This window comes from Martes martes (genome assembly GCF_963455335.1).
Source record: "Martes martes genome assembly, chromosome: 11".
In the NCBI taxonomy this organism is placed as follows: Eukaryota; Metazoa; Chordata; class Mammalia; order Carnivora; family Mustelidae; genus Martes; species Martes martes.
The window spans coordinates 21,669,177-21,681,706 of record NC_137899.1 but is presented as its reverse complement, the minus strand read 5'-3'; the positions used below and the strand labels follow the sequence as shown (position 1 = coordinate 21,681,706).

The following is a 12,530-nucleotide window of genomic DNA, read 5'->3' as shown; positions in this document are numbered from 1 at the left end:
AAGGTCTGAGAAGCATGGGCTGTGCATCAGCAGGACACACACCTGAAAGACAAGGTTTGGCCGCCTCTGTCTGCTGAGCTGTGGTTGTGTTCCCACCGCTACTCGTGAGCTCATTCGGCAAGGAGCTCAGTGGAGTCTGGGCTTTGAGTGATGAGGTCGGTTACCCCAAACCCCAGACTCATTTACTGCCACCGCTCAGAGAAGATGGCCATAAACCCTGGGCTGTGCCCCTGAACTCGACTTGGCTCTTGAACTGAAAGGCCTAGAACAGGGGGAGGCAGGAGTGTCAGCGGAGCCAAGCCCTCGAGACCTCTTTCCCTGGCTAGATGAGGCATCGCCTCGGACAGAACTTTGCAGGGCACGGTGGGGTCCCAGGTCCTTCCATCACAGACTCTGCCAGTGAATCAAGTTCCCAGCGAAGGTTTTGATGGCCTATGGGATTTTCATCTGTCCTGTATGCATCTGTCTTGTTCACCTGTTCCCGTTCCCCGGTGCGCAGAATTGCAGCACGTCCCTGCGAATGAATGAACGCCCACCACATTCGGAGGGCTCTAGCCTCCGCATCTTCCTGAGACGAACAGAAGCCATCGGCCACGCGGATTCCACGGTCATTCACTGAACAAAACAGCTTTGTGGGATCCTCCCGCCACTGCTCTGCTTTCCATTCCCCCACCTGTCACCTTGGCTGGTAGGTGTCACCTCTGGGTCTCTGACAGCTTCCCTTTGGAAAGGCCTGCCCTTTTCTCTCCTCTTGGAGGAAGAGAGGGTCACTCCCTACAGAGCATTGAGCAAGAAGGTCGGCTCATGACGAGCACACAACTTGCCCCTTTCGGGCTCAGCCTGCCAGAAGCGGAAATGTTGGAGCTAGAAGCACCTATGGAAATCACTCTCATGGAAGACAAGGAGAAACCAAGCTTGCGGAGCTGGCCGCAGGGACGGCGGGAGACTGGGCCTCTACACGGAGCTCGCTGTGTGGCCCTTTCCCTTGGGCCCCCTCTCTACCTTGTGTAGGTAAGGAAGTTTTGGAAAGTGCCTCTAAATCCTGCATTCTCTGTCTACATATCAAAAACACAAAATATTCCCACTGTGTATATATATATATTTAGATATGGATATATCATACATATACATATTCATAGATGATATTAGAATACATAAAAACTATTCTAAAGGCCCAAATACACTTACTGAAGAGCTTGGATAAGCAACTCCCTTTACTTCAAACCCATTTATTACAGAACAGTGACAACTGAAGGGGGTGGGAGAGAGCCAGAAATTCCAAGTGTGAGAAGGGAAATGTGTGGTTTACAAAAGCATACCCAGTATTATTATCGCTTTGATTTTTTAAGGCATGATATTTAATGTGCTTTGAGCTACAACAGTAAAAAGGGGGCAGCGAGACATTACATTCACCCAAAGGGAGTGGGGCTTAAATACAAAGATCGGGGAAGCCTCTTCTGGAGTTCATAGCTTTGGAAACCACCTGGTCCAACTCCCCGTTCAACGATAAGGAAACTTCCATCCCCAGAGGTTCAGCGACTGCCTGTCCCAGGTCAGTAGCTGTTTATGCGTTCCTGACGTAGCGGTCATGTGGACTTTATCTGTCCTGTGTCCGTGGCACCTGCTCTGAAGGGGGGTCTAGGTTTGCTGGTAACCTACCGAAGGGCATCTATGACACCAAGGATGTAAAGATACAGAGGGAAAGCAAGTTCCCAAACACAAAGAGCATTTTTGGAGACAGAGAAACTGAACCTGAGGCGGGAAGTACCAGGCATCTCCTTGGGGCAGCACCCCCAACAGCCCCACACTGGCTGCCCTCAGCCCCAGCCCGTCCTGGGGGAAGAAACCCCGGGAGACTCAGTCTGGCCCCCTCGTTCAGGGATGCCGGGCTGCAGGGGCCATTCCTCAAGCCACCGCTCTGCCCTTCCTCTGGTCACCTTGGGGAGGGCCCCGGAAGGTTGGGCGGACGGCTGCCAACTGGTTCCGTTTCCCTAAACAAGTTGCACATTTTCTCTCCTTTGCTCTGACAGGGCTGAGCCTTTCGGAAAAAGGACTACAGCTCAGAAAATATTGCCCCTGAGAGTAGAGGCAGAGCCGTAGGAAGAGTTTCCCCACCGCCTTGGGCTGAGGCAGGCACACGGGCCGCCCCTGTCTGGGGGCCAAAGTGGCAGGGGGAGCAGCGGCTGCGAACGTGCGGCGGGGTGCGGGGGTCCACTTACCGCAGTGCGCCTGGAAAACCTGTGGCTTGACGGCCTGATTGCAGGCACTGCACACTACGAGATAGAAGTCGTCATGTGCGGGATAATGGCCAAATAAGTGCATATCTGTGGGGGAAATGAAAACACGGTGTTTTGAAAAAAGCAATTAAGTCTCAGAAGGTCTACAGTTTCCTCTCGCAATTTCCTCAAGGACAGTTTTTCAAACGAGACATATAGAAAGGCAATGATCTTTACTAAAGGGAACACGGCCTGGACTCACGGGGCTCCCAGCTGTCACAGAAGCTACAGCCTCACGCACCCCCCTCCTCACGTCACCCCTGGAGGTGGACCGCTGTAACCCTCGGTGTGGACAGCGTGGGGGGTTGCCCCGGGTCCTATGCTGTGGGGAGTTACCTTGTCCCGAAAGAGAGCCCACGTGCTAGTGGGCAACTGACAGGGCTCCAGTTATTTGAGGACGTGGGGGGCGGTTCCCCCAAGCCCCTTCCAACTTCAGCAGAGGTCTCTCAGGTGGGTTGGGGGGCAGGAGGCCTGTGAGCGCTGCTGCCTGTGTTCTCCACCGCCTGAGGGAGACCCCATGGCAAAGCCTTCAAACAAGCGATTTGTTTGCTGCCCTCATTACCTGTTACTCAACTGCCCGATATTTACCGAGCGCCAAGTGCCAGGCACTGGGCTCATGCCGGGAAGGACCACTGAATGCCAACGAGGGCCCCACTCTCCTGGAGCGCACGGCGGCAGAAGAGACAAGTACTAGACAAAGATCACCACACAAGTCACCACATGGCTCTCCCTGGGGTCCATGCTAAGGAGAGGGATGGAAGAGTCCCAGGAGAACGTGTGGCCCCAACCTGGTCAGAGGCATTGAAGAGGCTTCCCCGAGCACGGGGTATTTTGGCTGAGACCTCGGGGCGCGTGGGGGTTCAACAAAGGGCCAGAGGGCTGGGGAGGAAGATTCCAGGTCTGCCAAGGGAGGAGGCGCTGCGTGTCTGAGGAACCTCTTGGTTCTCCGAGGAACAGAACAAGGGGAGAGCCCAGAAGCTGTAAGGCTTGTGGACGGTAAGGATTTTGAACCTGATTTTAAAAACGACAGAAGCTACTGAGGGTTTTTCAGCAAAGAAATGACACGATCAGCTATATACTTAAAAAATCAGTGGTGTGGCCTAAGGGACATGAATGCATACATCCACACAAAAACTTGTTCATGTGTGCTCCTAGCAGCATTATTCACAAAGGCCAAACAGTGGGAACAACCCAGACAGATGTCCACCAACCGGTGAACAGATAAAATGTGTCCTAAGCAGATCATGCAATACTATTCAGCCATGAAAAGGAAGGAAGTGCTGACACCTGTTATATCCTGGATGATGCTTGAAGACATTATGTGAAGCGAAAGGAGCCAGACACAAAAGGCCACATGTTGTAGGATTCCATTTGTTCAGGGCGAGCAAATTTAGAGACAAAAATTAGAATTATTTTTTAAAGAGTTTATTTATTTGACAGAGAGAGTGAGAGAGTGCGTGCACACAAGCGGGGTGGGGGGAGCGGAGAGAGAGAGAAGCAGGCTCCTCGCTGAGCAGGGAGCCCCAGACTGGGCTCGATCCCAGGACCCTCAGATCATGACCTGAGCTGAAGGCAGACACTTCACCCACTGAGCCACCCAGGCGCCCCTCATGGGTGAATCTGTACAATATGTGAATAAAAGTTGTCAAAAAAGAAAGAAAAGTTCTGAGGAGACACGGTCACGTCTTCTGGAGTACCACTGGGTGCACACGGAGCCCTGGGGGCACCTGGCCCGGACTCCGCTCAGCCCGCCGGCTCTAAAGTCGCTCCAGAATCACACAGAGCAGGAGGCTCAGGGACAACGACGCAGCAGTCACAGGACTTGGAGGACTTAGAAGACAGTGTCTGCATGAGTGCACTTTCCGTCGCAAGCCTCCTGAACTTCCTCCTCCTTACCCACCAAGGCCTCATTTTCTAGACTCAACCTGTGTCTTTCACAAAACCCCAGCAAACACAGGACGGTTCCTCCAGCTGCAGAGCTAGATCACAAGGAAAGCCCGGTAGCCCAGGATGCGGGGGTAACTCATTTTTCACCCAGTAGCTGCCTTCCCAGGGGCACCCTCAGCGCTGTGCCCTCGGAAGAGCCCCACTGCCTGGAGAGAAGTGGAATAGACACATTTGTCACTGGGCAAGGGGCTGAGTCCTCTGCTGCCCTGGAGGAGGCGTGTGGCTGTGCGGGTGCCGCTGGCTCTGGCCGCAGCAGGTCCTCTCGAGGCAGGGGTGGGGCTGGGGACGCAGGCCCCCTGAACTTCTCACTTGTCGGTGGCCCTGGGCGCGGCCTCTGTTTCCACTTCTGACTAAGACTTGTTACCGCAGGGCAACGTTATGAGTCAGTACCTGGTGGGCGGGAGGCCCCGGGAAAGAGGGGTGGAGAGAACCCAGCCGTGACAAGTGTCCTGAAGCATGAGGAGGTCCATGCTGGGCCCAGCCAACGTGTCCAGGGCCCCTGGTTCAAACAGCACAGCGTGGGGAGGGTGGCTGTCGGTCTCCTTCACTGCTGACACCACTCAGTTCTACTCTGGATCATATAGTCTGTTATTTTTATAATACATGTCCTTTTTTTTAATGACAAAATTAATCCATGTTCTTTGAAGACACGTTTGAAAAATGCAAAAAAGCCAGAAGAAATTTTAAAAAAAGCCACCGGTAACTTTTATTTACATTTTGCATCTCATTTAGATGTGGTCGCATTTTACGTCCAGGAACATGTGAAACCAGGAGCTGGCGAGGGCTGAGACTGAGGACTTACTGGTTCGACAAGCATTTACCGAGGAGCCTTGCGTCCTTTCTGCAACAGATTAAGCTATGCAGGAACAGAAGAAATTTATGAATTCAAAACACAGGTGTGAACAAAAATGTCTTGAGCGCCTACTGTGTGCAGGAAGCTGTGCAGAGTCCGGGAGGCTCCGGGGAGCGAGTGGCCTCCGCACCTCTGTAGTGCATGCCTGCTGACCTGTTCGGGGGCTCTTAGGACTCCCACTTCTGTAGTCCTTTAGAAATCTGCAGAACTCCCCCTCACATCCAAGGTACACACACTCCTCTCTGGTCATGAGTCCAGCTAGCCAGAGGCTGGCCGCAGCGGTGTGTGCGTCTGCGCGCATGGGCGGACGTGTGCTCCCCTTCAGGCTCTCCGCTCCACTGAGACCTTTCCCGGTTTCCTCTCAGGCACTTTCAACCTTGCCCATGTTGGTTAAAAGTGTGTCTCCCACGGAAAGTGAAAGGACCTGCTTGCCTGCCTGCTGACTCCTCAGTTGGCCGATTTCTGAATCTCCTGTGCAGGCCACCCAGGTTCTGAGAGTCCAGCAGATGGGGGGGGAGTTAAGGGCACTTGGCCTCTCGGAAGACCACTGCCTCAGGTAGCCTGGCCATCACAGCTGCAGTGCTGTTGGCTTGGGGAGGGTGGAAGCTCGGGCAGAACTGAAAACTATTATGCCCAGCACGATGCTAGGTATTCTATTCATTAATTTCCTTTCTCTCTCTCAACTTACTGCCCAAACAACACATTCAGTGCAACATTGAAAATAATAATGGTGGTGTGCTGAAGTGGACTTGTCCCAGCGCATCTCTCCCCAGTTTGTTCAGCGGTTTCATGATGTGGGCTTGAAATCAGCCTTCGTGTGGGTATTTACACCATGGAAAGGGGCACAGGCTACCAATCAGGTCTGGTCTTTGGGAGAGCCGGTTTTCAAGCATTTAGCAGAGTACCAGTGAATAAAGATGAGAAAACAGGGAAAAAGTGAAACCACCTGCAAGGAGGCCACCCCGGGGGTAGCCACTGTTGACCGGTTACTATGGCTGCTTCTCAACTTTGTGATGTGATAACATTACCTTGGTTAATCCTCATAATGCATCTAGAAAGTTGCCATCACCTCCACTTTCCAGGCAAGGAAACAAAGGCAATTTGCTTGAGATCCTGGCGTGGTGATTTGTAAACTGGGCTGCAATGCCAGGACGCTCTACCTAAAGGGGATACCCCCTCCTCAGCAAAGGGCTGCTTCCTTCCTTAAGAGAGCAAAACCCCAATTCACAGATAAAGAAACCAGTTTGGAAGGGTCTCCTTGGTGACTGAGAGGCTTTCCCAAGTCTCAGAGGGAGTTACTGGCATGAGCACAGGCCTGGAGTCAGAAGGAGGGATTTTTTGTAGAGTGCTCATTGCTCTGCAACCTCAGGGAAGGTGCCCAACCTCTCTGAGTGTCAGTTTCCTCATCTGAAATGGGGCTTACAGGTCACACGGTTGCTGTGATGGCTCATAAAAGCTTGTGTTTCCTTCCACCAGGGATCCGGGAGAGAGTGTAGAGAAACCCTTAACTGAGCTCATCTCTCCTATTTTCCAGAACTAACTAGCTCTTTCTCCATCAGGACAATCCTTACTCTAGGCAACATATCCTTTGTGTCTCCCTCATGACCACTCACAGGAGACCTCCTGGGAAGAAGGGGGTCCCTGCCACCTGCAGAATTTGCACACGTGCATGGACTGATGAGGGATGAAAGCCTTTGGGAGGGCTCTCTCTCTGGCTGTGGCTGGATTCCAGGAAAGCACGTGCACAAAAATGATGAGACTTTGCCCAGTTTCAAACAGTGTTCAACCATCTCCCACACAGAGAAAGGCAAACCTCTGTTTTGCCTCATTCTGCCCCTGCAAATAGATCACCTGTAGGTCAGAGAGGGTGCCAGAACCGCCAGGGCACGATCACAGAGGTGACCTCAGTCACGTCCCTGGCCTGAGGGAGCAAACTCCATTAGCTCCATTTTGCAGATACAGAAAACAGGTACGCTTGCTTCTAGGTCAGTATTTTTCGGTTTCTGAACCCCAACCCACTATAAACATCTATCTATCTATCTATCTACCCTTCCTTCCTTCCATCCATCCATCCATCCATCCATCCACACCATCTCTCCTTGGAACATGTACATCACACTCCGATAGGTTCTGTTCTACTCATTTCTTTTTGTTTTACTATATTCTACTTCATTTAAAAAATGCTCATTGAGGGGTGTCTGGGTGGCTCAGAGGGTTGAGCCTCTGCCTTTGGCCCAGGTCATGATCTCAGGGTCTTGGGATCGAGCCCCACATCGGGCTCTCTGCTCAGCAGGGGGCCTGCTTCCTCCTCTCTCTCTGCCTGCCTCTCTGCCTACTTGTGATCTCTCTCTCTCTGTCAAATAAATAAATAAAATCTTAAAAAAAATGCTCATTGAGATTTCAAAATTTCAGGACTCCTTAGTGGGTCACGACTCCAAGTATCGGAAAAACACTTCTCAAGGCAATGCAGGCAGTCAGGGGCTGAGCTCCGCCTGAGGGTTCACTGGGGATTCACCGGGGTCTGAGCTGGTCCTCAGTGGTCACGTGGGAGTTGGGAGCCCGGAACTGAATCATTAGTGCCAATTTTATGCCAGTGCCCGTGGTACCCCCTCATGAGAGCTGACGGTATCGTCCCGTCTCAGCATTCAAGGAGGCATGCTGGTAGCTTCAATCAGCCAAGGGGGACATATTCACACCGGGTAAATTGGTATCCACCCAACACCAGAGAGAGCTGGGTTCTTCTCTCAGAGAGCGGGCTGTGTAAACATTTAAACCACTGATGAGCAGCCATTCTGCGGTCACTCTTCCCTGTACTAACTTCCCTAATTACAAAAACGGAGAAAAGTATATTCATCGTCTATCACAGTGGGATGCAGAGAGCCTTCTGTGAACTTGGGAGGAAATTGTTACATGACTATAAAGTCATGGTTGGGGTACTGATCATGAGCCCAAGAACCCACGCACAACGGAGCCAGGTGGGTGTGTGGATCACTTCCTGTATCCGATGAGCACAGGGAGGCCACAACGTGCTGACGGTTTGGTGGTGAGAAGGGGGAGGGGCTGGCACAGTGGGAGAGAGGGGGTGAGAATTAAGTTACTGGAGTACTTTCCAGTGTCTGTCAACTTAATGCCCCCTTACTAAGGGTTATTCACGGAGGATACTCTCAGAATGGACTCACGGTATTAACCTAGTGCTCCTTATAAGGTCACCACAGGCCATTCTCAGTGCCCCGGTTTAAAGCTGGGCACTCCTTCACTTCCTTCCTCACTACTGCTAACATGCTCACTGGTGGCAGAGTGGACTGTCAACCGCTATCCGTGCGGCTGGCGCCCTCGGCCTGCTTACAGATGGCTCACCTTCCCTATATGCACCCCACCCCCAGACAGCACAGGACTGGGGGGAGGGGACAGAGCTCAGCCGTGATGGCAGGAGACAAGCAGTTCGAGAATGCAGAATGGTTTCTGTGAAAGTAAAACAGTAATTCTCATGTCTTGGTGTCGTTGACTATCTTTTAAGTCAATGCTGAAAAGAAAGTGGGGGGATAGGAGCCTCGTTTAACTCCAAATACACAGCTTTTTGAGGGGAACCTTTGGATATGCAAAGCCACGTGTGTGTCCGAACTTCTGCTGCAAACTGTCCTCTCGTTCGCAAAACGGCTGCCGTCATGGAAAAGGCAGGGTGACATGTCCAACCCACTGTTTGTACAGGGCGGCTGCTGAGATGGGAAGACAGCTGTTTGTATGGACCCGGGGATCCACCGAGGTGCTGTGCGCCTTTGAATTTGCCCCGGACGCCCTCCAGAGCCCAAGACTCCGACATTATGAGGCAACAACCGGTTGAGAGCTCAGAAGATGAAAAAGTTGGGAAGGCGTGAGTCAGGATTGATGCCTTCCCTCTGCGAGTGGGAATGCCGAGCGGAGCGCAGGCTGAACAGAGAGGCTGCAAGAGGCTGACTTGCTTTGAAGGCAGTGGAACGGCTTCTCAGCCATCGGTAATACCTGTGCCTTCTAGAGAAAACCCCACAGCACAGAAAGGAAGACAGCAAAACAGACAACGCTGAATTTCAGTTTCCATTAAAAAAAAAAAAAAGCCCCAGAAAATGTCCTTCAGTTTCCCCAAAAGTCTGGCCCAGGGTTGGGAAACCACCCCAGTTGCTACAGGAATGATAAAAATGTCAAGGTAGCCATTGCCCTAAAACCCTACTATAACAACAATTTCCTTTAATTTAAAAATTATGCTTCCCTTTTCACAGACTCCAAAAAACTACTGTGAAAAATGAAATGAAAAAAAAAAAAAAAAGGAGGTTGTATTTATGTAATTGCAACCCACCACGCCCTTTCTGGGAAGGTGAATGCGAGCCCTGCCTGAAACTTTGCACACCTCTGCCCGTGGGACGGAGCTGGGCACGCAGAGCTTGGGAGGACCTCAGGGAGTGCCAACCCTGCGCCCAGGGCTGGAGAGCAGGGCGCCCGCTGGGCTTCCTTGCAAAACCATCAGAAGGGCGAGCTGGTGGCTGCCGGAGGCACTGATCTGTGGGCTTCCCCTTCCATAAACTCAAACACGGGAAATCGCTGGGAAGAACAGTCGTTGTGGTTCAAAGAGCCACGTGACTGCCTCCAAGCGGATTCTGATCCGGACGCAGAAGGGCACCTACAGGAATGACGCGTGCCACCTCGGGAGGCGCGTTCCTCACACTGGGAGAGGCTGGGCCCGAGCGCCTTCCCGTCCCCCATTAATCTTAATACGCTCATTACACAGTTTTTATTAATTCGTCTTTTCTCTCTGCCGGTGGAGTTTTCAGCTGCATTTTAATCACTTGTGTCAAATGGAAAGCTTGAGGGGATATAAAAAACGTTTCTCCTTTGCTCTGACAGCGTGATTCTGTTTGTTCCTCAACTCCAGAATCTCCTTAAATCTAGAGATCAAAACAACGTGGGGTCTTCAAACAGTGACCTCAGACCCAATACCTCCCACTTCTCCGGCAGAATGTTGAACTCCCCCTCTAGGAAAATGCAAAAAAAAAAAAAAAATGCGGTCACTTTCCGTCTTTCAGATCTCTGAAAACCCAGGGCCTGACTGTGAGGGCTTCAAAAACAATGAAATCTGGAAACGGAAACTCCAGGGGAGGACTAGAAAGCAAGCAGCAGCAGAGAGCTCCTCGGCATCCCTGAGGACGGGCGGGCGAGTGCGGGCGGCAGGCACAGAGCCTTTCTTCTCCGACAGACCAGGACTAACGGGGCCCCCAGCCTGTTCTTGCCGCGGTTGGGCCGGAAGGCACCCCCCTGCACGGTGGCTGCCGGGAGCTAGGCCCGGTAGCAGGTGGACGCTCCCCGTGCCGCTGCGTGAACCATCTCTAACCCAACCAAACCACAAACCCCTGCCGGCCACAGCCCAGTGAGACGGCCTAATCCCGCCCCCTCAGAAGGGCCTTTAACTCCCATGCAGTCATGCTGTGTGCGGCGGAGGGGGGCTGCTCCCTGGGCCTCAGGCCTCTCTCGGCAGACTCTCCTCGTGCTTCCTCCCAGACCCAGCAGAACTCCCACCTGCCACACAAGGAAGGGTGACAGGATGCAGCTGGACCCCGGGGGAAACCGTACTCCAGGGCTTAGAACAAAACCTGTGAGACGTGGGCCTCGTAAGATGCAGGGCCCCAGAGCTGGGCACCGCAGTCAGGCCGTCCTGAGTTCAAATCCCGACTCTGCCATTTGGCATGACAGTCCCCTCTAAATTGCTGGCTCATCTGGAATTAAAGGGCACATGTGTGAAGGGGCTGGCACCCAGATATAGGGAACAAAATACTCTTACCTGCAGCCTTCTGTCTCTCCAATCCACCCATCCCCTCCTCTGGGAAGCCTTCTCTGCCTCCCCCAGAGGAGAGGCAGAGTTGACCCGCTTCCCTCCAAGTGTGCCGTCCACATGTGCCCACAGCTCCCGGGCTATCCCAGGGCACGTGGCCTACACCTCCCTCACCAGACTGGGATCTTCTCGAGGACAGGAGTTGTGACTCAGCGCCCTTTCTCTCTCTCCAGCCGAACAGTCTGGCCCATGGTAGCTGCTTAATAAATGTCAATTCGTTCATGAGGGTGGAAGGCCTCAAGAAGTTGATTTACTTTCTACGCCCCTTAATTTTCTCTTCCCTCAAAGGGGGAAGTTGTAAATGATAATAAATTGCCTTCATATCCATGCTGCTATCTAAGATTATGGGGCCAATAACTATGTCCATTTATTCGTTCTCTGAGCTCCCTGGAAGACAGGTGCTGCCTGAAATTTTAAGACGTGCCAGGTGGGCCCTCGTTGGGAAGAAGAGGTTCATTCCTGTGCCTCACGGTGCCAGATTCACGAAGGTTGTGTCCTTCCCCGTCTGGCAAAAATGGATGCTCCCCATTCCACCCCTAGTGAGGGCCCCCTCAGAGCCAGCATTCGGGGCGGGCACGGGGGTGTTTTCTGGATGCTCCCCTGGGCTCCTTTTCCACTTCCTCATCCTGGGGCTGTAAAGTGTCTTGTACATCAAGACAGTGAGAGATATAGGGCCCAGGAGATAGAGACTTGCCCCAGTCCTTCCTGCCGCACCCTTTCCCAGTCTGATGCTGGACTGACACAGCAGCCAGGCTCAGCCCAGGGCACACTGAGCCATCTGAGACCAGCCTGGCAGAGGATCTATAGGTCAACAATGACCCTGGGAGCTAAGAAAGTCATTTTGCATAGGGATCCCCTTCGCTTGTGCATGGCCTCAACAACAATGCCAACAATCTGTCCCTAAAAATATTGCCTGAGATATAAACCCACCCTGACTCCCTTTCCGGCAGCCACAGGGACACCCAGGCTCCTCCCTGCCCAGTCACACACATCCTTGTCCACCACTCCAGCCAGGCTGGCTGGTGGCTTCTGGCCTGACATCCCTACTCTGGCCCTCAGGACAGATAAGGAACACGGAATCACTTTGGCCGGTTGCTGAGTCCTGATAAGGTGTCCTCTGCTTAAAGCAAGGGCTGCTCGTGGTCAGAGGTCAGCTACACGGGCAGGACAGCCTCCAGCCCCCTTTGCCACATCAGCCCCAGTTTCCTGGACCCAGCGGGAGAAAAGTTCTGTGGAGAGGACAAGGGTGGATGTATCATATTCAGCCAAAGGCCTGCTATGTAAAAACTGTATAGTCCACTATGACTCAACTAGAGAGAGAAGCATCAACCTACTGGGGGAAATTCTAGTCCCTTCCTCCAGCTTCAGGTAAGTAGAAGGTCCTACGAATGGTTTGGAACGGGTGCAAGTCATCACCAGACCTTGTTCCCTCTCAGGTTCTCCAAATGGGTCACTCATCCACTCATTCATTCATCATTCATTTATTCATTTATTAAGGGGAGGAGGAGCAGAGAGAGAGAATCCTCAAGGAGACTCCCCCTGAGTGCAGAGTCCAACATAGGGCTCAATCTCACAACCTTAAGGTCATGACCTGAGC

At 52.6% G+C, this 12,530-nt stretch overlaps 1 protein-coding gene across 4 annotated transcripts in view; it reads right to left on the bottom strand.

Annotated features, from left to right (window-relative positions):
• The window catches only part of ATXN7L1 (ataxin 7 like 1), a gene marked incomplete at its 5' end in the record, with an annotated part of 239,365 nt that overhangs the window by 152,528 nt on the left and 74,307 nt on the right, over positions 1–12,530 (bottom strand). For all 4 annotated transcript variants that reach the window (XM_080817908.1, XM_080817907.1, XM_080817905.1 and 1 more), the window contains one exon: positions 2,220–2,324. In XM_080817908.1, coding sequence (XP_080674034.1) covers positions 2,220–2,324 — 105 coding nt within the window. The remainder of the gene's footprint in view (positions 1–2,219; positions 2,325–12,530) is intronic.